Here is a 27819-nt window from a genome sequence, read left to right on the forward strand (position 1 = left end):
ATCTCCCCGCCAGCTGTCCACACCCAGGGTAGACTGGGCCACGGCAGAGGTCCAGCTGGCCCTTACAGGGCGCCTTGTCATGTCATGGGCTCAGGCCTTACCTCTGGCCCAGGAATGGAGACCTGGGTTCTAGGTCTGCTCTGCCAGGTACTTGCTATGCGATTCTCAGAAGTTACACTCTTGTTCTTCGTGTCACAGTCTACAAAGAGAGGATGGACTAGTGAGCGTTGCTACAGATAAGTCCTACTCTGTGCAGTGCCCTCCAACAGTCTCGCTCCTGAGCTCCCAACTGTCCTGCAACTGGGCACTACTGTCCCTTTTTACAGATGAGTGACCCAACGCTCAGAGAGGGAAAGCAACTTGCTCCAGGTTCCACAGCCCAGACCTGAACTCAAGCATCTTCTGTGAAGTCTGTAACCTTTCTCCAGCACCACCACACTGCTCTCACGTGGCACGTGCTGAACAGAGGCCTCTGTGCAAAGAAACGAGTTCAAAAAATGGGCACTAACTTTTGGGAAGCTTCTACTGTGTGTCGGGCCCTGGGCCTCCTCACTGCTCTGTGAGCTGGGTATCATTCTCCCCATTTTATACATAAGGAAACTGAGGCCCTGATCACAGGAGCTGAGTCTCCCAGATTCTAAAACGTGTTCTTTCAAGTCCCCAGGACTCCCCAGACCTCACAGAGGCCCTGTCCGCTTTCACTGGGTTTCATAACTGCCTTCTCTGTTTACTGCCTGTTGTCCCATTTAGCAAAACCAGAGGGGTGGGTATTCCCAGGAGGACCCAGAGCCCAGCAGTGACCCAGAAAGCAAACAAGCTCTGAGAGAGGACTTTCCATGAGTAGCCGGCTGCCTGGGAATCGAGAACAACAGTGTTTGGGGTGAAGAAAAAAGAACAGGGTGGTGTCTTCCAGGGCCAGCCAAGGCATTTTGTACATTGAGGCCGGGGGCGGAGGGTGAGGCTGCCTGCTCCCATCTCTGGTAGCTGCCTTGGGAGGTCCAGGGAGGCACGGAGGCTAGCCTAAGGTCACAGAGGAGAAGGGCCGGAGCTGGTGATGGGGGTCCTGGATCCAACTACAGGGGAGAGATGTGGGCTGATGCTGAAAGCTACCTACTGTGTGTAGCACTAGGCGGGAGCCTGGAACACCCAAGATCAGAGGTCAAGGGGATCTCTGAGGTCCAGAGAAGGGCAGGGACTAGGGCGTACTCACATAGCGAGTGGTGGCAGAGCCGGGCTGCCTCTCAAGTACAGGAGACCGTGCCTGACCTGTGTGCCCATGAGTGGCACAGAGTGTAGGTACCACAGTCCATCTTCCACCCAGTGGCTGCAGCCTGGGGACCTTCCTAGGACAAGCCTCTGTCCTGGGTGCTCACAGGTGCAGGTGCAGGGCTGGAGGGCTGCGACCTCTTCAGCCTGGGACGTGTGGTAGGGACGGCCACCCCATGGAGTTTGGGCTGCCAGGCTTGGCTTGGGCTTGACTGAGTCAGTGCCTGCAACCCTTTACCTGTAAACAGTACTGTTTCTCCCTTCCTGCCCAGGTGGGATGGTGCTGGGAGGCCCTGCTTGATCCCTAGATAGAGCTTGGGCACTGGAGCCAGCCAGTCTTGTGTTTGAATCTCAGCAGTGCCTCCTTCTAGCTGAATGACCCCAAGCAAGTGACTGAAACTCCCTGAATCTCTGTTTCCTGGTCTATAAAATGAGAAATTTAATACCTCTTTCCCCTGGTTGCTGTGAGGAGACTCAGTATCAGACACCGCCCATCCCTTCTTCCCTCTCTTCTCCCAGAGACGGCTGGATCCAGAGGTGAGGTGGCATGCTGCCATCGGTGACCGCCGTGCCCCCTTGTGTAGTTCAGGGGCCCTGCACCGTCTCATTCAGAAGGACCTGTAGAGGCAACCTGGACCAGTGCTCCCATTTTACAGATGGAAACCCTGAGGCTTAGAGACGTGTCGGTTCTGGATATGGTTGTAGAGCCAGTATCTGGGAATGCTGGGCTAGGAATGAGGCTTAGAGTCAGAGCATCAGGGCCTACCCCATCTTTTGGGTATCTGGACCTTGAGGCCCAGATAGGGACAGTGATTTGCCCAAAGTCACCCAGGAAGTCAGTGGCAGAGGGAAGCCTAGCACTGGGTGGGGACTCTTCCTTTCTACCTAGAAGTTTTTCTTTTGCATTTAAGTCCCCCCACTGGCCCCTGCCCCCACCCTCGCCCTGAACTCATCCTCTTCCAGGCAGGGAGCAGCATAAGACCATGTCCCCATCACAGTCTCCACACATCACTGCCCTGTAGTGAGAGTTTCTAGGCCATGGGCTCCCCGAGGGCAGGAGCCAGGGCCTGTTCACCAGGTCTCTAGCGCTGAGGACCCGGGCTCCAGAGCTATGTGACAGGCAAAGCTGCAGGGCCTTTGTGATCATTAACCAGGGGCCAGTGACCCTGGGCTAGTGGTCAGTGACCCCTGGCACTAAGGCCAAGGCACAGCAGCCCTCTGTTAATCACCAACTGAGCAGAAAGGACTGCTCAGCTGGGCCAGATGCTGACTCAGGTTCATTCGGGGGACAGGGATGACAAGGAAATTTCTTCTTCCTGCTTGTTTGGATTTTCCAAATTGTCTAATGAGCAGGTATCATTCTCTATTTTAAAGGTATTATTTCTAGATCAGTCTTTTTTTTTTTTTTCTCGGCCATGCCACGTGGCATACAGGATCTTGGTTCCCCGACCAGGGATGGAATCCGTGCCCCCTGCAGTGGAAGCGCAGAGTCTTAACCACTGGACTACTGAGGAAGTCTCCGTAGATCAGTCTTTTATAAAAAAAAAAAAAAAACCCAAAAAACCAAAGAAAAACTTCATTGGATAAATACTTGTAAATAGTTTCAATCCCTATAGCACATTAAAAAAAATTTTCACACAAGTATATTGAGGTATAATTTAGATACCATAACAATTCACCCATTGTAAGCAGACGGGACTGTGATTTTTAGTACATTTTTCAGTTGTGTAATCATCACCATAATCCAGAGTTAGAATGTTTTCATCACCCTAAAATGTTCCCTTGTGCCAATTGCAGCGATGTGGGTGCTTAACCCCAACCTCTTATCCCTTTCAAACAAACTGGCTTGACAGTTTGGTGTTTACCCTCCTCGATTTTTTTAAGGATGTATAGAAAAACAGACACCCTTATAAAACAGAGGAGAGGAGTCACATTATAGTTATTGTACAATTTGCTTTTTGCACTTGGAGATCTCTCCGTGCTTATTGAGCACCTACTATGTGCCAGGGACGGTCCGCACTAGCTTATTCTTTTTTCACAGCTGCAGAGTGGTCTGTTGTATGGCGGCTCCATAATTTGTTTAACCGGGACACTTGGGTCCTTTCCAGTTTTCTTCAAACAATGCTTCGGTGAACATCCTTGCACGTATATTTCCACGTTCCTCTGCAAGTGATACTGAAGGAAATGGCACTGTTGTTGCATTACGTGTTTCGAATTTGTGGTCATAAATTGCTCTCTAGAGAGGGGAGACTGGTTTATACTTCCATCAAGAGCATATGAGAACTGTGGGGTTTTTATAACCCTCGAAATGCCTAAGGAGAAGGAAGAGCTCTCTGAATTTAGGCCAGAGCTGATCCACTGCAGGCTCTACAGGCCCACGACTAGACATAGGGCTTCAAGAACTCGGGCATCTCTCTGTGGTTCCCCACAGACACTGGGATAAAATTCAGACTCTTCAGTGTGACACACAGACCCCTGTGACCCCCGCCACCCTCTCCAGCCTCATCTCTTCTTGCTCCTGTGTTTGAGACAGGACCCCTCCTTAGTCACTGCATGTGGCCTGTATTTGCCCTTTGCCTATGCTGTTCCCTCCTCAGAATGCCTCTTCTTCTCAACCTCCCTCCTCCCTGTCCTTCAAGGCCCAGGTCACAAGTCCCTTTGTCCATGAAGCTTTCTTCTAATCCCTGCCGTCTGATTTGTCTTCTCCATGTGTGTGTTCATTTAGCCCTTTATCTGACCCACAGTCCATCTTAAATGGGAGGAAGTTGTGTGTGATGGAAGGCAAACTTCAGCCTGATTAGATAGAAACTGGGCTCCAGGAGGAGCTGGTGCGGATGACTAAAGCTCGTGGGGAAGGGGGATGGGAACTCCCACTTACTAATTGTCAGACCAGGCCATTTTCACACAGAGAGACTGGTTTAATTCTCAGCGACCACTTTATACCCATTTACTAGATGAGAAGACTGAGGCAGAGAAGAAGAAAGTAACTTACACACAGTGGAGGTGGGAATCAAACCCAGGTCTCCAGCTTCTGCATTCTCTTCCCTGTCATTGCATTCCCTGTTATTGGGAAAGGAGGAGATTTGGGATGCAAAGGGAACTTGGAAATAGAGAAGCTGTGTCCAGCAGAGTAGTGAGAGGGAGAAGAGAGGGGCTGGAGAAGGTGGGAAGCAGGCCTGGGTGAATTCGAATAGCACTTCTAACCCAGTGACTGACTGTAAGCCTCCAGTGGGAGAGTGAGAGATGGGAAGGGAGCCTGGGAGAAGGGCAAGAGGCTTGAATCCTTGACTTCTCCAGGGAGAGCCAATAGGACCTAAAACTGAAAAAAACAAGAACAAAACCAAAACTAACACCCCCCCCCCAAAAAAAAGAAAAAAACCCAAAAAACAAGGGCTTGTTATTTAAGACATGAAGCCAAACACTGAAATCAGCTGAAGGAGGAAGAAAGAAGTGGTTAGTTGCCCCAGGGTGTAAGTGGGGTTGAGAGGCAAAACTTTGCATAAATAACGTGACTTTAAGTTTTTATCAAAACAACCTTTTACAAAATAAAAACTTTTTTAAAAGGAAGGAAAGACGGGCAGTCTTGAGTAAAACAGAAGCTGCAATCCAAGAAGTTGAGAGGTCTGCCTGCCCTTCTCTGTCTGGCTTGTTCAGGGGTCCAGGGAGGGTCAGCCCCCTGGGCTGTGTCCTCAGCTGGTGACAGCTACATGCTGCCTAAGCGGGTCGTCCACTCAGAGCACCTGGAGTGAAATCTTGGCTTTCGTTTCCTAGTAGTGTGCAAATTGCTTGACCTTTCTGCACTCAGTTTTCCCCTCTTTAAAATGGGGCTGTCGATGGTACCCAGTCTGTAAAGGATGTTAGGATGTGTCAGTTTTCATATGAAGTGGAAAACCTTCAATAAATATTAGGTCATGGTATTTGTTGCTGGAGACGTTAGGGGTGGAGAGGGGAGGGTTCTTGCATGGATCACACAGGAGGCTAAGATGGGTGAACTCCCTGCCATTCTTACGTGTGCCCATTTAGTGTACACTGAGTTAGCGCCTGCTGCTTGGTCTCCACCCCTGACCTGCGGTGAAGGGGTGGCCACGCCCAGTTGGATCTGTCCGGGTGGGAACCCCGAGGTCTCTAAAATCCAGGCCAGATCCCCGCCCTTCCCAGGCCCGCGGGGGCCCAGCCCTGCCGCACGCCCTCCCTACGGGGCGGTCCCCAGCTTGGGCGGGATGGGCGGGCGGCTACTTAAGGTCTGCGACTGGGGAGGCAGAGGCTGCCGCCCAGGTCTTCTGCCGCCGTCGCTGCCATGGCTCCGCACCGCTCCGCGCTACTGGGCGCGCTGGTCCTGGCGCTGTGCGCGCTGTCGCCGCCGGCCCGCGCCGCCACCGCGTCGCGGGGGGTGACCCAGGAGCGGGTGAGTGCCCGGGGGGCCCCGGGGGGCTCCCGGAGTAACTCTCTATTGTAAGTTCTTGCAGATACAGCGCTAGGAAAAGGGGAGTATTTCAGGTCTAGAATGGAAAAACTGTTTTGTTGCTTTGTAAGTATCTCTTGCTGCTTCCGGGGCTCCGGTGGATGGGGGTGGGAGCCTCAGGGCCCTGGCTGTTTCCCTCCCTAGAGGCTAACCTCACCTTGGCCGGATTTCTTTTTCCCTCGGTGCTACCTTCTGATTTCGTACCCATCTCTGCCCCCAGATTTCTCCTCTTCCTTGCCTGATTTCTCCTTCCCTCTGCCTCATTTCTCTCCTTCCCTCTTCTGATTTCTTCTTCCATTTCAGATTCCTCTTTCTCATCTAATTTCTCTCTGCCTCTTCAATATTTTTCCCCTCTTCCCTGTATGATCTCACCTCCTCCTGCTTACCATCCTTCCTGTTATTTGTTCTCGCCTCTCTGGTACCTCCTCTGCCCTGTCTGGTTTCTCCTCACTCCTGCTGTCCTTTTGTGTTCTCCGTCCCTCTGCCTGAGTTCTCCCATCTGTTTTTTTGACTTCTTCCACCAGATCCGGCCCGAGGTGACCTGCGCCTACTGATTTCCACCCTCTGACTCCAAGCTAACCATCCCACTCTGCTCCATGTCTAGCCTCAGTGCATGTCTGACGGCCTTCCCCCATCCTTGACCACCTCATCTCCAACAGGCTCCTGCAGACCCCGGCTGCATCCTCTCGCCTTTTCCAAGAAATGGAATTTGGGGGGGTGGGGTTTTGGGGGCAGGAGGGAGGAGGCAGACAGCGCAGGAGGCCACTTGGGCTCAGTCATCTAGGCCCTTCTTGGAGGTGTGGACATGGACATGGTTGGGGCATGGGAAATCTTCCCACTTCCGAAGAGCAAAAGCAGACAGGCTGTGTGACCTTAGGCTAGTCCCCTTCCCCTCTTGGGGCCTCAATTTTCCTGTCTGCAGGATGGAGTTGGATAATGAACTCTCTGAGGACCCTTCTAGTTCTGAGGACCACTGAGGATGCTGGAAGGGAACAAGCTGAGCCCCTGGCGACCCCCAGATTTACCATTGCCATCTGAGGGGGTCTCCCCACGGTCCCAAAACTCGTGCTCTTAGAGCATGGGCCAGTTCCTGCTCCGTCATTTCCTAGCTGGGGGTCCCCGTCTTCACCTCTCTGCACCTCGGCTGTTGCATCTAATTGGCACTAAGAAAGGAAGAGAGAAGGGAGAGAGAGCCTTCTGTCCCCCCGTCACCAGGGAGCTGAGGAGGGGAGACAGATGCTGGCCACGGACAGGGTTTGGAGCCTAAACTCTGCCCTGTTTGCTCACTCGTCGAGCAGGGGTCATAGAACGGGGTGGGGAGAGTCAGCGGCTCAAGTGAGATGCTCTTGGTGCTGGAAACCACCCTCCCTCGTGCCCCGGGGTGGGGTCTCTCCCCGCCGAGGCTCCTGCCCTCGCTCAGGCTCCTCCCCGTCTCTTGCAGCCCGGCAGCATGGTGGTGGAACACCCCGAGTTCCTCAAGGCGGGGAAGGAGCCCGGCCTGCAGATCTGGCGTGTGGAGAAGTTCGACCTGGTTCCCGTGCCCCGCAACCTTTACGGAGACTTCTTCACAGGCGATGCCTATGTCATCCTGAAGACGGTGAAGCTGAGGAGTGGGAACCTGCAGTACGACCTCCACTACTGGCTGGGTGAGGCTGGCCCCGCCCGAGCCCCCATCCCAACCCCTCTGCTGTAAAGCACAGACCTTTGAGGCATGGTCACCAGGAAGTGCCCCCGGGAATTAAGTGACTCTTGAGCATCAAGTGTGTGCCAGACCCTTGGTTACATGTTCCCAAGACTCTAGAGCCCACCTGCCCGAGTTCAGACCCCGGCTCTGCCCTTTGGCAAGATATTCAGTGTCTCTGTAAAGTAGACCTGATGATTGCGCTAGACTACCTCATACGACTGTTGTGAGGGTTAAACAAGCCACTATGGCACACAGACTGGAGGTGACCTGGGGACCCTGGACCCCCTGCACAGCTCCAGTCACACTCCAGTTTGCCCTTCAGAGTCGGAGCCTGGAGCCCTGCCACAGCTCTGCTGTGTGACTCTGTGAGTCCTGCCCCCTCACTGTGCCTTGGTTTTCTGGTTTTTTGTTGTTGTTGTTTTGTTTTGTTTTTGTTTTGTTTTGTTTTGTGGTACGCGGGCCTCTCACTGCTGTGGCCTCTCCCGTTGTGGAGCACAGGCTCCGGACACGCAGGCTCAGTGGCCATGGCTCACGGGCCCAGCCTCTCTGCGGCATGTGGGATCCTTCCGGACCGGGGCACGAACCCGTGTCCCCTGCATCAGCAGGCGGACTCCCAACCACTGCGCCACCAGGGAAACCCTGTGCCTTGGTTTTCTGATGCTCCCTGGCCTGACTTCGTGCTCAGGAAGGTTGAGAGTGAGTGCAGGGGGAAGCGTCAGAGCTGGGAGGACTCTTAGAGACCTGGAGTCAGCCTCCCACCTCCCCCATTATACAGATAGATTAACCGAAGCTCATAGGAGGCAGGGGCTTGCCCAGCTTCTACAGCCAGGCCAGGGCACTGTTGGGGGCTCCAGACTCCTCCTCCGTGGGAGGCTGGGGCCACTTTACAGAAGCCCGGCTCATGCTGCTCTGATGTCCCCCAGGCAATGAATGCAGCCAGGATGAGAGCGGGGCGGCTGCCATCTTCACCGTGCAGCTGGATGACTACCTGAACGGTCGGGCTGTGCAGCACCGTGAGGTCCAGGGCTTCGAGTCTGCCACCTTCCTTGGTTACTTCAAGTACGGCCTCAAGTACAAGGTGGGTGCCGGGCAGCAGGGACAGATGCACCAATGGCAGGGCTCACTCAGGTCCATCCATCATCTTTCAGTCTTGTTTGGTGATGTGGGCAGATGGGTCAGAGCTCAGCCTTTGGAGTTGGTTAGCTCTGGGCCCTTCCTAGTTGCGTGACCTCGGACAAATCACACTCTCTCTCTCTGAGCCTCTGGTTTCTTATTAAATTGAGAGAAGAAAATTCTCCATCACTTCACAGGGTGGTCTTCCTAGCCCCAGCTGTAAGGGGTGGGCCATGGGTGGGAACCTTGCTTTCCCGGGGCTTGAGCCTGCCAACAGAGGGGCCTATGTTAGGTATTTGAAACACATTTGATCACATTTCTCCTTCTGCTTGTTAGAATCCCCCTTGAACTTGAACTCTGAAGAGTCTGAGTCCCAGCCCCAAGCCAGGTAGGGCTGAGCAAAACCAAGCTGGAAGCCCCAAGAGGCTGTGCCATATATTGTGTATGACATCTGGGAAACCACTTGGCCTCCCTGAGCCTCCCTTTCCTCTTCTGTTACATAAGAACCAGTTGTACCTGCCCTTTGGGCCTGGGGAGAGGATTTGGTGAAGGCATAGCTGGGAAATGCCTTGCACAGAGCTCGGCACCTTGGAAGGGCTCCTGGAAAGCTGTAGTTTTACGAAGCTGGGGTTCTCTTTGGTCAGGATAAGGAGGGGATCATAAGCTTTGATGGTCTTAATGTCAGAGTTCAAATCTCTTATTTTAAGAGAGGGAGGGGCAACTGAGGCATAGAGAGGTTAAGCAACTGGTCCAGGGTCACACAGCAAGTCAGTCCCAGAGCCAGGACCAGAACCCAGATCTCCTGACTCCCAGCTTTTTCCCACTACACCAGCCTGCTTCTCATGAGCAGGGTTCTAGGATAGGTATTAAGCCCCATCTATGCTGCCGATGTGCTGTGTGACCTTAGAGAAGTCATCATCCATCTCTGGGCCTCCGGGTTGTCTGTGTTAGCAGGGTGGCCACGCTGTCTGCTCAGCTGACACATCAGGGATTAGGTGATGGAAAAGCTCTCATGAGACTGAGATAGCAGAGGGCAGGGTGTGTTGTGGGAACAGGGCCTCAGCCCTGCGCTGGATGGAGCAGGGTTGGATTCCCTGGAGCCTACCAGCACCCCTGTCAGCCACATCCACACCCACAGTGCCTCCTGCGGAGCTGTCCAATTCTACCTTCTTTCTACAGCCTCTTCTGGGGCCCTGGTACCGACGGAGGGAGGGGTGAGAAGCTTGGGACCCAGTCCCTGGACTTGGAGAAGGACCAGGCCTTTTTGCAGCTCCTGGAGCAGAAAGCGGAAAGGACACTCGATCAGGAGTCAGAGAGATTGGTTCAGGTCCCAAGCTCACCCCTCTCCCTGCTTGTGCCTCCTGGTGGGCGCTCTCACGTATTTGTCATTCATTCAGCAAATAGTTATCAAGCCCCTTGAGCAACAGCGCCTGCTTTTTGTTGTTGCTCTCTGGACAGCAGTGACTTAACTTGTGGACAAGTTAAGCAGCTTACAGAGCTGGTAAGTGACAGAGCTGGGATTTAAACCCAGGTGTGAAGGGCCTCGCACAGAACGAGTTCAGAGTGGACATTTGAAGACTCCCTGGTCTCTGATCTTAGCTCAGATGGAGCCTAGGAATCTGCATGTTAGCAAGCCTCCTTCACCCTCCGGTGATTTTTCCAAGATGTTCTTGGACCATACTCTGAGGAATGCTCCAGGGGATGGGTTCCCAGCCCAAGCCTGGATTTGGGACTTCAGTCCTGAGAGGCCCTGGCTTTCGGTGGAAATGTGAGGTCCAAAACCAGTCCTGTTTTCCACCTTCTGCCGCCCCTGCACTTGGCAGGCCCAGTTCAAGGTTCTCGGCCTGGCGCCCTCATCAAATATAGATTTCCAAGGAGCAGAGCTTGTTACGCAAGACTTGTTTCTGTGAAAGCCTGCTCCTGGAGCCAGTTCCGTTCTCGGGGTGTGAGAAGGGGCAGGGAGGGGACGAGAGCCGCTGGAAAGGGCTTTCACGGGGCCTGTGCTGTCCTGTTCTGTGACCTCCACATCTTTCAAGTCATTGCATTTGATCCCTCCTCCTCCTCCTGACTCCCAGACAGAACCCGAAAGACCCCACGGGGCTGCGTTATTTGAAAACCTTGGTTCAAGCAGAGTCTGGGGTGGCCTGAGTCCTAGAAGCTCCCGGAACGCAATGGGAACTCACAGAATCACTTGAACCCTTCCTGTCCTCCCTCCTGTTTCTTAGATGAGGAACCCTGAGTTTAGAGGGTGGAGGGGACCAGCCCCAATCAGTAGGTTTTTCTTTGTTTTATAACATATTTTAAAATGTAGATCTTTATAGCTTTTATCCTTCTTCAGACTACAAGTGTGATACAAGCTTATTGTAAAATGTCAAACGTAGAAATATGGCTTCTAGGAAGTAAAAGTTCCCCATGATTCTACTCGTGGAGATATACACCAAATGGTACATAATTTTTCTCTCTATATACATGAACATATATGTTATTTATTTATTTTTTTAGCCACACCGCGCGGCATGTGGAATCTTCCCCATGACCAGGGATCGAACCCATGCCCCCTGCAGTGGAAGTGCAGGGTCTTAACCACCGGACTGCCAGGGAAGTCCCTATATGAACGTATAGATGTGTATATTATATATAGATATAGAATCTATACATATATATGTATATATAGATATATCATCACTTTAATTTGGAAAGTGGCTTTTAAAACAATATCCTATTAAATTTTGTTTAAATAATTTGATGCCAATCTCTGCCCACCTAATGATTAGACCATAGAAAGCAACAATCAATCCTAAAGATTAAAGTAAAAATAGTGAAAAATAGTAAAACTTTCCAAAAAGTCCTGCCCCTTATACTTGGAGATCCACTAATGTCTCCTAAGAGCTTACTTTTATTTTTTTGTTAACTAATCTTTCTAAGTCTAATTTCCCAGATCAGTAAGATTAGAGGAGTTAATTAATCAGGAAATGCCTGTCCATACTCATTAGAAATCAAGTATTCTTTTAATTTATAAATTCATATACAGAGAATTTATTGGAACCAAGATTTATGACATTGAGCAACACTTTTCCTTTTTTAAAAGAAAGTTTCTATTTTTTTGATAAAAAATAAAAGGCACACTTGTACAAGTAAAATATTTTAGAGATGTATTTCTAAAACTTAAGGGTCTTTCTCTTCCCTCATTTCCCCATTTCTTCCTCTCTGAGGAATCCATGAAAATGGTCCATGTGTCCGTTCAGCGCCTTTTGGAAAAGCTTTTCAGATCCACAGTCTCTTTACCTCCAGATGAATGAGGTTCCGCGGTCAGTGGTGCCCACAGACACTCAGGAGTTCCTGGGCTGGCAGACTTGGGCAAGGCTGGTCCCTAGAAGGGCGAACTTGGGGGTAAAACTTCCACGAATTATCTGGGACCCTGGGCACGGGGCTGAACCTCTTTTCACCTCAGTTTCCATGCCTGTGAAGTGGGGTAATGAGAGTTGCTACCTCAGGGGCTTGTGGGGACCACACTGCATGGCCATAAAGCAGGTGCCTCAGCCTCTGTCACAGGCCTAGTAAGTGTCAGCCTCTGCGGTCATTACCAGGTGAGCACGGGGCATTGCATCTTCTTCCCCAGCTGCCTTTCCTTACCTGCTCCCCAGCAGGAGGGTCCCTGAAGCCAGGTGGGAAGAAAGGCTCTGCGAATACCTTGGCCACCCTGCTGGGCCCAAGGGGATGCTCTTGAAAGGCCTCATGCTAGTACAAAGAAAGGACACCAGGGGGCGCTCCACTCACAACAGGGAAAACATTTCAACTTGAAGAACCTTGCTCTGAACAGTGGTTTGTTCCTGCCTCCCATCCTGGGTGACCCTAGTGACCTTTGCTCTAAGAAAACCTGATGTTGGGGGAAAATGTGGCCCTTACAAATTTAGTTACACCTGGGTTTGCATCCTAGCTCCACCATTTACTAGCTTTGAGCTCTTAGGCAAGTCTCTTCACTTCTGGCGTCTGCATTTCTCATCTGTAAGTTGGGGATGATGACACCTCCCTCATAGATGACACATACAAAATGCCCGGCAGAGTGGGCGTTATCATTTCACAGCCACTTCTATACTGCTTACTGTGTGTAGACGTAATAGGAACCCAATTATACTCACTCCCTTTGTCCCTTGCCCTCATGGACTCTGTGCGGCAAGTCAGACTTGGCTTTGCTCTGCAAACTGAGGTGTCAGCAAGGGGCCTGGAGGGGATGGCCACATTTCTGGCCTTAGTGGCCCTTGACGTGTGGAGCAGGGAGGTGAGTGCCAGATTGGGAACAGGAGGCAAGGTTTTACTCCTTAGCTTTGCCGCGTGCTTTTTGAGTGCCCTTGAGTAAGTCACTTCACTTCTCTGGGCTTCAGTTTCCTCATGCGTAAAACGGGAAGCTCATAAGGACCTTCGCAGCTCTGACTTGACATCCCTGGGGCTTGGGGTCGATGAGCACCTGGGGCTGGGAACTGTTAATGAGGACGCCCAGCCCACTTTATTTGGCTTTCTACTGAGCCAAGGGCAGTTTTGACCGCTGCCAGGAATCCTTCCTGAAGTTCCCTGGAACTTGGTGATGACTGCAGAAGGTGGCACAGCAGGGGCTTTTGTCACCATTTCAAAAGGGAGAGGCCTGAGGCTCAGAGAGGGAAAGAGACTTACCCAAAGTCACCCAGCACTGTAGTGGCAGGGCAGGGACTTGGACCTGTGGTCGGTGCTCGTTGTTTACCCACAGCTGCCTCTGAAGGCACAGCTGGGTGGGACTTGCTGCAGCAGCGTCAGAGGAGGGAGGGGAATGGTCTCGGCTGGAGACCGAGAGAGCCTTGAAGGATGGGAAAGCTTCGGGTGAGTGCTTCTCAAAGTGGGTTTTGCAGAACACTCGAGCTGCAGGCAGGATGAGGAGGAGAAAAGCAGTTCTTGATTCAATAAGGCAGGGAAATATTCTCTAAAACAAAAGGCAAGCAGGTTTATTTACCAGAGGACTTCCCAGAGCCTTTATTATATGGATGTACATTATGTAACAGTCAGGGAGCAAGTAAGGAGCATTCCTTGTGCTTATTTGATCATGGAATCCTTTCCTTGCAGACTATTTGGGGGATTAGAGTTCCTTAGAACATCCCTTGGAAAATGCAGCTTTTGAGAAAGGAATGTTTGAAGCTTTTTGATCCAGGAAAGTGGGCCCAGGGGTCTTTGTTAGTGGAGTATGAGATTCAAAGGGGTGGCAGCAATGTGCAGTGGGTAGGGAATCTGCTAGAAGTCCAGTGGTGCATAGGCCAGAATTTCCTTCAACTCATCCCTATCCCTTCCCCAGACGCTCTCCCGTGGACTAACGCTGTCTCCTTGACCCAACAGAAAGGAGGCGTGGCATCAGGATTCAAGCACGTGGTACCCAATGAGGTGGTGGTGCAGAGACTCTTCCAGGTCAAAGGGCGGCGTGTGGTCCGCGCCACCGAGGTGCCTGTGTCCTGGGAGAGCTTCAACAATGGCGACTGCTTCATCCTGGACCTGGGCAATGTAAGTCGTGCCCTCCCCTTTCCCAGGGGCCACTGAGGTGCTCCAGGCCTGACTCTGGGGAGGTGGACGCATCCACGTGAACAAGTAGGGCAAGCCACAGAGACAGCGGCCCCCACGCACACACATGCGCTGTGTAGCAGTCAGACATACCTGCAGAGATTTGGGTACAGACGTGCCTGGCGTGTAGACTGGGACTCATCACATGCCCGCACACAGACCTCACGCACAGCGCACTCTGGCTTCAGTTGACGTACAGACTCCCTGGTGTGTTCATGGGCACATCTCGTGTACCTTTTTACACATAGTCATCCACTTGCAAGTACATGGCGCGCGTGTGCAGCAACTATAGGCTTTTGGAATGTAGCCAATGTTTTATAACAACTACAAATGGTGCATAGTCTTTAAAAATTGTGAGTCACTATGTTGTACACGTGAAACTTACGTAGTACTGTAAGTCAACTACATCTCAATTAAAAAAAAAAACTATAAGCTCTTGCCCAGCAGGCGTGGACATGGCACCACGATGAATGCCTACACATGGAGACCTGGGCATGTTGTGCAGGGACCCACAATGCGCACGTCATACGTGTAGTTGCACATGCCCACTTGTATGTGGCAACGTGTGTGGGCTGCACTTACCCAGGCCCACCTTACTGATTGATGTGTGATGCTTTGTACACATTCTTCCCAAATCCACATATATTCATACCTGCAGAAGGACATGGCCGATGTTCTACACCCAACCTCATCTATACACATGGTGTAATGTCCATGCAAACGGAGGCACACGCTGAGTGTAAGCTTGTTATTAAAGCGTAGCAGGTACACAGAAGAGTGTGTGAATCCTGAGTGTGCATCTCTATAGATTTCAGAGTGAACACACCCGTGTAATTAACACCCAGATCAAGAAACAGAACGTCACCAGCCCCCAGAAGGCCCCAACTGTCCTCTTCTTAGATTTTTTTTTGGCCGCGTGGCTTGTAGGATCTTAGTTCCCTGACCAGGGATGGAACCCGTGCCCCCTGCAGTGGGCCCCACAGAGTCCCAACCACTGGACCACCAGCGAATTCCCCGTCTGTCCTCTTCTCATCCTTTCACCCCCAAGGATCACCGTCATCCCAGACTCTCTCAACCAACAGCATAGACTGGTTCCACCTGATTCTGAACTTCATGTACGTGGAATCTTCGCTTTTGATCTCTGACTTCTTTTGCCCAACATCTTCTTTCTGAGATCCATCCGTATTGTTGCCTTTAGTTGTAACTTGTTCCTTCTCTTTGTTATATAAGAATTGATTGGACAGATATGCCACAGTTCATTGATCCATTCTGTTGTTGATGGACACTTGGGATAGTTTGGGGCTATTCCAGGTGGTGCTGCTCTGAACATCCTTGCACGGGTCTTTCGGTGGATGTATGCATGCGCTTCTGTTGGGTGTATTCCCAGGAGAGGGATTGCTGAGTCATAGGATACCGGTATACAGAGCTGTAGAAGGTACAGCCAAATGGGTTTCCAAAGCGGTTGTACTAATTTCTGCTCCCACCAGCAGGCAAACATCTCTATACACATTCTATGTGTAGGGGTACCTGTGAAAAAACACATATCCAAAATCATGCACTCACATACCCTGGTGCACACAGATCACACCTGTTGTGCTTGGATGTGGGCACGTGTGTGCTCCACCGGCTGTCACCTGGGCAAGCAGAGAACAAGGTGAGCTCACCGCCCGCCCCCATAGTTCCCTCTTGGCCATGTCGCTGGGCAGGGCTTATATGGGGCACTGCCTTATGTGGGGTCCTTGTCTTACAGGACATCTATCAGTGGTGCGGCTCCAAGAGCAACCGTTTTGAGAGGCTGAAGGCCACACAGGTGTCCAAGGGCATCCGAGACAACGAGCGGAGTGGCCGGGCCCATGTGCACGTGTCCGAGGAGGGCTCCGAGCCGGAGGCGATGCTCCAGGTACCCACGGCCACATCCCAGGAGTGCAGGGTGGGGCTGAGAATAGGGACAGGAGGCTCATTTCTTTCCTCCATCCAACAGGCAGTTTTGAGGTGAATTTGTTTTTCCACCAAGCTGGAAGAGCAGCTTCCCCGACAACTCCCAGGCTCCCCTGAGAAGTGGGGCTGGAATCCCAGGACCTGGTACATCCCGGGGTTGTGAGCCACACCCTCCCACTGGGAGGGCTAGGTCCTCCAAAGGAGCTGAGAAGGAGGGTCTTGGCGTCTTCCGAGGGTGAGCCTGGTGCTGGAGCCAGGTCAGAAAGACAATGGAGACCCAATCCCCTCTTTCCTCTTCTGACCATTCCTAGTAGTTTATAGCCCATTTCATCAAATTGCATGATGGCATTGCCAGCCGTTGTGCTTTGAGGACATATCAACAGAGGCAGAGGTCACCAGGAAAAGGAGGAGACCACGGGCTTGTCTCCTGCTTGTCTGGGGCTGTTGAGTTCTGGTTTTTAGGAAGAGCAGAAGGTGATTATTATGGGGAGGAGCCTGGACACCAAACATGGCTTGAGAGGGGCAGTAGCTGGGGCCATTGAGGCTGGAGGTAGCTCAGAATGGAGGTGTGAAAATAGGCTCTAAAGTCACAGGGATACGGGTACAAATTCCAACTTAGCCACCTTATAGCTGTGTGGACAAGGTACTTCTCTCTAGACTTCAGTTTCCTCTCCTGTGAAACGAGTGATAATCTGTGCCTCTCAGCATGGGTGCGAGGATGAAATGAGGTCTGTTAAAGGCATGTGGTAGAAGATGTTCATAGCTCTATTTATCATTCTTAGAAGGCTAGGAGGAAATGGTAGAATAAATACCTGAAGGACTGTCCAGGAGGCAGAGGAGCACGGAGCTCCTGGAGACAAGGAACAAGGAGGGAAGGACTCGACAGGCAGCCCTGGTTGAGCTCTGCACACAGGAGACACGTCAAGAGATGCAGGATGTCTCTGGAGGGGACCTTACCCTAAGTGGAAGGTCGCTGTGGATGGATGCCCACGTGGTCCTTACCTGCCTGGGGAGGGAGCTCTCTCAGGAATTCAGTCCCCTCCCTGGGGGAGGAGGCTGCCAGGAGCTCACCACCACCCTTTCTTCCGTGTCTCCCTCTCCTGCAGGTGCTGGGTCCCAAGCCGGCTCTGCCCGAGGGTGCCAAGGACACAGCCAAGGAGGATGCAGCCAACCGCAAGCTGGCCAAGCTCTACAAGGTGAGCCTCAGCTGTGCTGGCCCCTGGGTCTTGGGTCAGGAGACCTGGTCTTCCTGAGCTCCGCTGCCACGGGGCCTTGAGCAAAGTATGCGTGGGGGTGGGGTGGGGGGGACTCGGCTTCCACACGGCTCCAGTAGACGCCCACCTGCTGCCTTTGCCTTCCTGCCCCGGGAGTAAGGGCGTGCGAGCGACTGCAGACACATCTGCGTCACATTCATCTGTGGGGTCTTGGGCAGCACATGTTCTCTGCTGGGTCTCAGTTTCCTAGTCTGTAAAGTGGGGAGAAGGGCAGTAGAGTCAACTTTTCAGGATTTCCGGGGGTCCACAGAGGAAACTGATGGGAGTGTTGTAGGAAAATACAGGGAAATAGTACAAAAGTGTGTGTGGGGTGTGTGTGTGTGTGTGTTGAGGGGCAGGTTATGGTTAATGACTTCATTTATAATCTCTTCTTGTGATTTTATTATTTATTTATTTTGGTCGCGCTGTGCGGCTTGTGGGATCTTAGTTCCCTTTAACCCACGCCCTCGGCAGTGAAAGCACGGAGTCCTAACCACTGGACCGCCAGGGAATTTGCCTTCTTGTGATTTAAAAAAGTGAGTTGAGGCTGATCCTGAGCCAGGGAACTCTGGCCTCTGGGCCTGTGACACCCATGTTGTGCCCTAGGCTTGTTTGTGGTAAAATAAGAACAACATGAGGTGAAGATTCTCATCATCACCACAGAAAAACCACCTTATTGACATTTACTCTGATACTAAAGTAACACATACACGTCGTAAATAACAGTACTGAGCAGTTCTCAGGAACATAAGAAGAAAATACGAGTCAGTGCAATTTCACTAGTTTAAGGTAGCCAGTACTGTTTTAAAAATGGGTTTTAATTGCAAAAGTAACGACACTCAAAAACAAAAGTCAACCTCGCCTCCTCTCCTCTCCTCTCCATGGGTTACCATGGTTACATGGTTACCCTTTTGGTAAAGAAATCTCCAGATACAGCTTTCTGTGTCTAGTTACATATATTTTTCCATCTCTGTTTGATATTCATGGATCCAAACGATTCATGCTTTTCTGTGGCCTTCTTTTTTCCACTTGACGTGGTCAGGAATATCTGTCTGTAATAGAGATCCACATGGTCCTTTATAACGGCTGTGTAGTATTCTATTTTAGGAATGTAGGAATCTTAGCAGATCCCTAATTGATGGACATTAGAATGTTTCCACCTTTTCTGATTGCAGACAGTCCCTCTTTGTGCACTTGGGCGAAGTGTGGCATTAGGGGAGTTTCCCAGACATGGATTGCTGGGTCATAGGCTGAATAAAGAGTCAGTGATTGAAAATACTGGTTCTTGGGAGTCCTCTGGTGGCCTAGTTGTTAGGATTCTGGGCTCTCACTGCTGTGGTTCAATCCCAGGTCCGGGAACTGAGATGCTGCAAGCCTCAGGATGTGGCCAAAAAAAAAAAAAAAATTACTGGTTCTGGAGTCAGACTACCTGGGTTCGAATCCCAGGTCTGGTACTTTCTAGCTGTGCAGGTTACTTGATCTCTCTGTGCCTTGGTTTCCTTGTGAATAAAATGGGGATACTAAAAAAAAAAAAATGGGGATACTACTAGGACTACCACAGGGTTGTTTTAACGATTAAAGGAGTTGTATAATTGTAGAAGTGATTAAATTATATAAATTACATAAATTGCTTAGAACAGTGCCTGGCACATAGTAAGTTTTCAATAAATGTGGAGCACTTATTTTTTACAGTTCTGATATGTATTACTAAAATGCATTCTAGAAGGGCTCCCTAGTTACCTTCATCATGGGTTTGAAAGTGCCTGTTCACCCAGAGTCTTTTCAACGCTGGGTATTGTCGATCTTTTTTTTTTTTTTTTTTTTTTTTTGGTAACGCCACCACGGAAGCCCGTGGGTATTGTCAATCTTTTGAATTTTGACGAGTATGGTACACTTAAAAAAAAGTTCAATGAAGTTTTATTTGAGAATAATTTTTAGGTTTACAGAAATATTGCAAAGATAGTACAGAGGGTTCCCGTATACCCTTCACCCAGCTTCTCCTGAACATCTTAACATAACCAGGTACATTTGTCAAAACTAAGAAACATCAGTTCAATACTACTAACTAAACTGCAGACTTTATTCAGTTTTCCCCAATTTTTCATTCCAGGTTCCAATCCAGAATCCTACACTGCATTTAGATCTTTTTCTTTTTCTTCTTTACTTCCTTTATTTTTTTTAACTGATGAGGTTGAATATCTTTTCACCGACTATACAGTTCTTTTCCTATGCCACCTGCATTCCTGCATTGGATCCTCCCCCTTCCCTTTCCGTGTGCAGTTTCCATGCTACACCTGTGTGTAGGTCGCAGATGTGGTTGTGACATAGTGGAAAAAGACAAAGAAATCCTGAATGAGCCTCAGGGCTTGAGGGCACAAGTCCTCATGTTACCCTGCAGTGTCGTTTGGGGGTGGGGGTGAGACGAGGGTCTCCCCACGTGTGGTCTTGGGGGCGCCCATGGTTAGGCTGAAGTGGTGGAGGTCACTGATGGGCTGGGCTGCCTTTCCCTTGTCCTCCCAGGTCTCCAATGGCGCGGGCACCATGTCGGTCTCCCTCGTGGCTGATGAGAACCCCTTCGCCCAGGGGGCCTTGAAGTCCGAGGACTGCTTCATCCTGGACCATGGCAAAGATGGGAAAATCTTTGTCTGGAAAGGTATTGGGGACAGGGGAAGGGCTTGAACAGGACCTTGAGTGGGAGCTCCAGCAGCCTTGCAGGAATTTGGTTCATGAGTCTAGGGAAGAGGAGGGGGGCCTGAGGGTCTGAGTTGCAACTTTCCTACTGTCTGAGCGGCCTTGGTCAAGTCGCTTCACCTCTCTAAGACCCTGGTTTCCTTATATGTAAATGAGGACAAGATAATGATCTTTATCACATAAGGTTGTTGTGTGGATTAAATGCCATCATTTTTGTATAGTTCTGAGCTCAGTAAATGGGCCACAGTGTGCTTGCCATCATCAGGCAGGACCCCCAGCTGGCGCCCCCGAGAGCTCATGGTGTGATCAGCTCTGAGTTCTCTGGCCTTGGCTGTCCACAGTCTAGGAAGAGGAGGGAGGGAGGTTGGCCTTCTGCTTTCCCTGGACCATTGGATGCGGGGGCGCAGCACTGACCCCCGGCCCCTTACCCTCCCTTTGCTGACAGGCAGGCAGGCCAATGTGGAGGAGAGGAAGGCTGCCCTCAAAACGGCCTCCAACTTCATCTCCAAGATGGACTACCCCAAGCAGACCCAGGTGAGTCTTGGAGCCAGGTAGGACAGTGAGAATGGGTCCATTTTGGGTGGGTATCCCACCTCAGTGTGGACTGGGTGTCTGAGGCTCCCTTGAGGACCCCTGCTGGGTTGCCCCTGTCCTCAGGGGGACCCCAAGCCAGCATGTCCTGCTCTCCCCCCTCCCCTTCCAGGTCTCTGTCCTTCCTGAGGGTGGCGAGACCCCACTGTTCAAACAGTTCTTCAAGAACTGGCGCGACCTAGACCAGACGGATGGCCTGGGCCTGACCTATCTCTCCAGCCACATCGCCAACATAGAGCGCGTGCCCTTCGACGCCGCCACCCTGCACACCTCCACTGCAATGGCCGCCCAGCACGGCATGGATGACAATGGCACAGGCCAGAAACAGGTACCTGGAGGGCTGGGGTGGGTGTGTCCAGGCCCCTTCCTTGCTCCCTCCCTGGCACCTCTGGCCCACCCACTGCCTCCTGCTTCTCTGAAGATGTTTCTCTAAGAGATTTTGACCACAGTTTTTGGTGGATGGAATTATTTTGTCTTGCTGGATTATTGCAACCAACATACCCTAAGCAGCTACTGTCTTCCAGGCTCCATGCCAAGTGTCTGAGACCCCACCCTGCCCATGAAGAGTGCCTGGTCTGGGAGGGGAGGTGACCACAGCCACAGCTGGTTGCTCAGACCTGTGTGGTCAGTGGGAGATGGGAGGTGCACAGGGATTATGGGAACACAGGAAGGGAAGTGAAGGTGGGTGGTTGGGGCAGTCTTCACAGAGGTGGGGACCTTTTGGTTGGGCCTCAGAGTATGAGTAGGAGTTTGCTGCCAGAGAAGAAGAGTAGGTATTCCAGGCAGGGAGCTGTCCTGGGAGCCTGGTGCTGATGGCATCCTCAAGGAGGGGCCTTGAGTTCCATGTCCAGGGGTGTGGACTTGATCCTGTAACCATTAGGTGCTAGTGAGGGTTTTTTTTTCTTTTTCTTTTTTTTAAAGGCAGAAATATGACAGGCTCAGTTCTGTGCTTCCTAAACGCACTGTGAAAATGAATTTAGAGACAGGATAATGATGGTAGAGACCTCATGAGGAGGTTATAATAGTCTAGGGAAGAGATAATGACCTTGAGACCAGGAAGGTCACAGTGAAGATGGAGAAGTGTGGGGGGGTGGAATTCAGAGATGTTTATGAAGTAGAATCTGCTTCAGGCAAACACTGATTCCATCCTACATAATAGAAATAGCAAAAGTGTTAATTTTTATTTATTATTGTTTTTGTCATTGGTGTTATTATTTTTATTTCATCACTCATTCATTACTTCAGTGGGAGGGGAGGATGCAATGAAAATGATCAGGATAGGGCAGTGTGGAAAGAGCCCTGGCAGCTCAGCTGTGTGACCTCGGGCAAGTTACTTAACCTTTTTGAACCTCACTTTCCTCACCTGTAAAATGAGGCTTAGTCCACTCCATCACCTTCGAGAATTTTCAAAGTCTGGAGATTGTTTCCCGGGACTTGCAGCACCACCAGGTGGCGCTGCAGGGCTTTGTGACCACTTTGACACCGTGTTACCAGAGCTCTGCAAAGAGATCTGCCAGCAGGTGTCATTCTGAGGTCACTTAGTGATGGCCCTGCCTCTGCAGGTGATCTATAAAATTCAGACAACTTAATAATGATACAGATAATGGCAACATTAATAATAAAATAATAATAGTTCTAAAAATTAAGAGTAGCTGCCACCTGTAGAGCCATTACCCTGTGCCAAGCCCTGTGCTAGACTTTCATGAATAGACCAACGTCCTTTATTAGTCTCATACTGAGGCTCATAGACAGTAAGCAAGCTATCCCAGGCTGCACAACCTCTAAGGGGGTGGATCCTGATTTGGATCCTGGTCATTCGTTGATTTGCACCCTTAGCCTGTGTTACACTGTGTAACACCCACTAAACCCATTTTGCAAATACTATCATGCAGGTCCAGTATACTGTCATGTGGCTACCAGTCCCTGTGCTGATTTCTACAAGGAGGAAGTGCAGGGTGGGGCAGGGTTGCAGTATAAGGATCCGGAGCAGGAAACATGGGTTTGAATCCTAGTGGCTCTGTGATTTGGGCAGATTATTTAACTTTAGTCTGAGTCCGAGTGCGGTCGTGTTTTGTAACCACTACCACCACTGTGTGGTTTCTCATCTGGTCTGAGTTGGGGACTGGGGGTGCTGCACTGTGTCTGAACCCAGCTTTGCTCTGGTAGATCTGGAGAATTGAAGGCTCCAACAAAGTGCCCGTGGACCCCGCCACGTATGGACAGTTCTACGGTGGTGACAGCTACATCATTCTGTACAACTACCGTCATGGCGGCCGTCAGGGACAGATCATCTACAACTGGTGAGGGTCTGGGGCCCTGTGCTGTGGGGCGAGCATGGCAGCAAGGAGGGATGTGAACAGGGCTGAGGGAAGCCTGCGAGTGTGTGGACCTGAGCCGGGGCAGCCACCATCCACTGGGAAAGGCTCTCGTCCACAGGGCAACACCTCTTGTCTTTTTTCTCTAAACAAATTTTAAACTATTCTCATAAAAGCATTACATGTCCATTGTAGGAGACATGGGGACTAGGGAGAAACAAACAAACAGAAAATCTCTCCCACAATCCCACTCTAAGTACTGTTCATCCTCCCACCTTTTCTAATTAAAAATTATTTTTAATTCTTTAAAAATAGATAATACATTCACAAGTCAAGGATCGAAACAGAATAAAAACACATGTATTGAGAAAGCTTGTCCCCATTCTGTCCCTCCCCACCTTGCTCTATGACCCCCACCCCTGCATGGATGCCCACTTTCATTAGTTTCTTGTATACTCTTCCAGTAATTTTTGATGCAAATATAAGAAAATCTCACCCTATATTCCTAGTTCTTTTCCTTCCTTACAAAAGCTAGCAAACTATGTATTTTATCCTGCACTTTGCTTTTTTTCACTTAATACTTCCTGGAGCTTAGTCTCTGTCAGTACATAAAGAACTTCCTCACTCCTTTTGACAGCTGCATAATATTCCATCACGTGGCTAACCTGTAATTTATTTAACAAATTCCCTGCTGTTGCGTACTTGAGTTGATTCCAGACTTTTGCTATTAGAAGCATTGCTGTGATTAGTAACCTTAAACAAACATCAGTTTGAATGTGTAGAGAAAAATCTTTGCAGCAAGTTCCCAGAAGTGGGATTGCTGGGTCAAACAGTAAATGCACTTGTCGTTTTGATAGACAGCACCCAGTTTCCGTAGATGGAGTTTGTAGTATTTGCATTCTCACCCGCAACAAATGAGAGTGTGTGTTTCCCCACGGCCTCACCAGTGGACTGTGTTATCAAACTTTTGCTGTTTGTCAACCTTATAGTTTATGAAATGGTATCTCAGTATAGTATTTTTCTTTTTTCATTTCGTTTCTCTTATATGCAGTCTCAAACTTTTTGAAGATTGACGGTTGGGTTTCTTTTTTTTAAAACTTTTTATTTTGAAATGACTTGCTGAAAAGTTGCAAAAATACTACAGACAGTTCCCATATACCCATTACACAGCTCCCTCTATGATCATGTCTTAACCATAGTTCAAGTTTCAAAACCGGGAAATTAACATTGTTGCAATACTATTTACTAATCTATAGACCTTACTTGAATCTCACCAATTCTCCCACTAATATCCTTTTTCTGGTCTAAGATCTAACCCAGGATCTCACATGCCATTTAGTCATCACGTCTCCTTAGTGACATTTAATCATGTCTTTAATCTGTGACAGTTCCTCAGTCTTTACTCTTTCTATTTTTTTTAATAAATTTATTTGTTTTATTTATTTATTTTTGGCTGCATTGGGTCTTCGTTACTGCACGCAGGCTTTCTCTAGTTGTGACAAGCGGGGGCTACTCTTCATTGCGGTACACGGGCTTCTCATTGCAGTGGCTTCTCTTGTTGCGGAGCACGGGCTCTAGGCGCATGGGCTTCAGTAGTTGTGGCACACGGGCTTCAGTAGTTGTGGCGCACGGGCTTAGTTACTCCGCGGCATGTGGGATCTTCCTGGACCAGGGCTCGAACCCGTGTCCCCTGCATTGGCAGGCAGATTCTTAACCATTGCGCCACCAGGGAAGCCCTCAGGCTTTACTCTTCTTTCACAACCTTGATACTTTGGAAGAGCACTAGTCTTATTCTGTAGAATGCCTCTCAATTTGACAACCTCAGATTTTTTTTTTAACATCTTTATTGCAGTATAATTGCTTTACAATGGTGTGTTAGTTTCTGCTTTATAACAAAGTGAATCAGTTATACATATACATATGTTCCCATATCTCTTCCCTCTTGCGTCTCCCTCCCTCCCACCAGTGAGATGATATCTCATTGTAGTTTTGATTTGCATTTCTCTAATGATTAACGATGACAACCTCAGACTTTGAAAAGCAGCTTGAAAGAAATTTTTTTGGACAAGGTAATACACACACGGTACAAAATTCACGAGAAGCCTTTTTTTTTTTCTTAATAGCTGCATCAGCACGTTGATTTGTCAGATTGTTTGCTTATACAGATAACACATGTTGGTTATGAGAAATTTAGACAGTAATAGGAAGAGGTGGGGCAGAAAGCCACCCACTATAAATATCCCTGCAGGGCAGATTTAGGATGAGGAAGTCTGTTGGTTGTGGTCAGATCTCTATAAGAGGTGAGATGCTGAGCTGGGGGATGTGGCATGTTGGTCTGGTTCCTGGCACTGGTTGCTTTTGAGAGAACCCCTTTTCCTCTCTGTGTCTCAGTTTCATTACCTGTAATCTGGGGATTTGTGGGTTTCTCAGGCCCAGGGTAAAGGAGAGACTCAGGGCTCTTTGCAATCCTCAGTGCTGAGTATCACTTCCCTTCCAGGCAGGGTGCCCAGTCCACCCAGGATGAGGTCGCCGCATCTGCCATCCTGACTGCCCAGCTGGATGAGGAACTGGGAGGTACCCCTGTCCAGGTGAGCCCATTGTGCCTCGGGGCCACACCCTGGGCCCTGTCCATCTGTTCACTCATCTATCTGACTGTCCATCATTCCATTCATCCACCCATCCTTTCAGCGAACATTTATGCAAGGGTCTGACACTGCGTCTGCAGCCATGAACACACAGATCCCATCCCTGCCCTGCCCTGAGCTGCTGTGATGTGGTTTACAGTCTAGGGGGGAGAAAGATGTTCAGCAGACATGCAGGCGAAGGTTGGACAATCACACATAACGACGTGTGCAGTGAGTGAAAATGATAAGACACGAGAGGAGCAGGAGAGGCAGTGTGGTGGTTTAGTTCAGAGGATGGACATGGAGCTAGCCTGCTTGGGTTTAAATCTAGTCTTCACCTCTGGGCAGCCTTGGACAGGTCACTTAGCCTCTCTATGCCTCTGTGTTCTCAAACTGGGGTTAATAACAGTACCTATCTCACAGGATTGCTGTGAGGATGAAGAGTTAACATTTGTAAAGCATTTAGAGCCGTGCTTGGCCCATAATAGACCCCTTATACAGGTGTGTTAAGTATAAGAACACATACATCCCAAGTAGGAACTAATTGGATTAGACAGGGCCCCCATCCAGGGAGGGAGTTTTCAGCTGGGACCCAATGGTTGAGTAGGAGTTAGCCAGGCATATTCCAGGTAGAGGGAAGGGTACATATAAAGGCCCTGAGGTGGGAGGGGGCACTGGTTATTAAAGCGAGGGGAGGGTGCCACGATAGGAGCCTGGGGAGATGATCAGAGGGACCAGACCACCCAGAAACCACCGTGAGGATGTTGACCTTGACCCTGAGAACAAGGGGACGTTGCTAACATGGTAAATGTAACGTGAAGGGATTCATGGGTTTAAAAGGTTGCTCTGGCTACAGTGTTGGGCCCTGGAGGGCAGCAGGTGGGGGAGACATGGGAGAAGGAGACAGAATCCTCCTTTCTCTATCCTACCCTTGGAGTGAGCAGGGCTCTGGATTCAGATTCGGGGTTGGTGCCTTGAACTTTGACCACGACAGTGGGATCCTCTGGGTCCTGGAGGCTGGGTGCCGGGCGCCCAGTGGGATGGTTACTGCCTCAGCTCATCCCAGCATCAGCCTTACGAGTAGCGTTCTTGGCCCCATTTCACAGAGGAAGAAACTGAGAGGTTGAGGCCCGTGCCTGAATTCTCGCTGTCAGGACGGAGCTTGGATCTGAGCTCTGACCCAGCAGTGGTGGCCCACGTTGGGAAGTGACTACAATACCCCCGACCCACACGTGCGATTGTCTTCTAGATTTAGCTAGCCAGGGTCACAACTGGGATCCGAAATGAAATGGGCACACAGGGCAGAAGCAGATGTGATATATCTTAGACCTCCTTGCCCTCTCCCTCCCACCACTGAGCCCTTGACTGCAGTCTGCTTGTGGGGTGCACTGGCTGTGCAGGAGGGGTCTCTCCAGATCTGGAAGGCTCTATTCTCACCACTCTGCCAGCTTTCATGCCTGAGGCTGACATCACCATCCTGGAAGAAAGTGCACGAACAGTCCCTGTGCTTCCATTTAAGGGAATATTTGCAAACGTGGGCTCTCTTGGTTCTTGGACTAGACTCAGGCTCAGCAAGGCAGGGCCTCGTGGGAGGGGAGCGGCCGAGGCAGTGCCCGGGGGGCCTCAGGCAATAGTGCTGTGTCCGGCCTTCCTGGAACTCCTGTTCCCCTGCCAGCCCCTGTGTGCTGTAGGGTCATGCACCACCCGTGCACAGACCCAAGTGTGACGGCCTTATTTGAGGGGTGAGCCCAGGCTGTGCTGGCTGCAGGGGGTGGCAGTGAGCCTGGTGTCGTACAGGACTGACGTTCCCACCCCCTTTCCTGACTTGCTCTCCTGTCTCCCTCCCAGAGCCGTGTGGTCCAAGGCAAGGAGCCTGCTCACCTCATGAGCCTGTTTGGCGGGAAACCCATGATCATCTACAGGGGTGGCACCTCCCGCGAGGGTGGACAGACAGCTCCTGCCAGTACCCGCCTCTTCCAGGTCCGGGCCAGCAGTTCTGGAGCCACCCGAGCTGTTGAGGTAATACCCAGGCCCTGGACCCCAGGCAGGATTGGCCTCTCTGAAACCTCCCAGGCTTGATGGGGAGATCTCCGGGCATGGGATTGGGTGGGTTTGGCTGAGGGGTTAAGAAGCAGCTTTTTGTACCTTCCTGCCCTGGCAGCAAGATTGTATGTCTTAGATTTCCCCTTGTTTCAAGAAATGCCCATTGCCCCTTGCATACCTTCCATAACGGGCAGCTCACTACCTCACAGGCAGTCCATTCTTCACAATCCGGACATTGTTCTTCATTACGTTCCAGTTGGCT

General features: G+C 50.4%; 1 protein-coding gene across 2 annotated transcripts in view; it reads left to right on the plus strand.

Annotated features, from left to right (window-relative positions):
* Positions 1-27819, plus strand: part of GSN (gelsolin) — a 55710-nt gene that overhangs the window by 23352 nt on the left and 4539 nt on the right. The window contains exons 1-12 of one of the 2 annotated variants that reach the window (XM_024762136.1): positions 5540-5671; positions 7170-7374; positions 8336-8490; positions 13884-14045; positions 15853-16002; positions 17147-17236; positions 19814-19946; positions 20430-20518; positions 20688-20903; positions 22742-22875; positions 25388-25478; positions 27363-27533. In XM_024762136.1, the coding sequence (XP_024617904.1) occupies positions 5564-5671; positions 7170-7374; positions 8336-8490; positions 13884-14045; positions 15853-16002; positions 17147-17236; positions 19814-19946; positions 20430-20518; positions 20688-20903; positions 22742-22875; positions 25388-25478; positions 27363-27533 (1704 nt within the window). In that variant the 5' untranslated portion in view covers positions 5540-5563. Of the gene's footprint in view, positions 1-5539; positions 5672-7169; positions 7375-8335; positions 8491-13883; positions 14046-15852; positions 16003-17146; positions 17237-19813; positions 19947-20429; positions 20519-20687; positions 20904-22741; positions 22876-25387; positions 25479-27362; positions 27534-27819 lie in introns of those variants that run through there. The other variant, XM_024762137.1, reaches the window with a different exon arrangement.

The sequence above is a fragment of the Neophocaena asiaeorientalis genome, unplaced genomic scaffold (genome assembly GCF_003031525.2).
Source record: "Neophocaena asiaeorientalis asiaeorientalis breed wild unplaced genomic scaffold, Neophocaena_asiaeorientalis_V1.1 scaffold78, whole genome shotgun sequence".
Taxonomy (NCBI): Eukaryota; Metazoa; Chordata; class Mammalia; order Artiodactyla; family Phocoenidae; genus Neophocaena; species Neophocaena asiaeorientalis.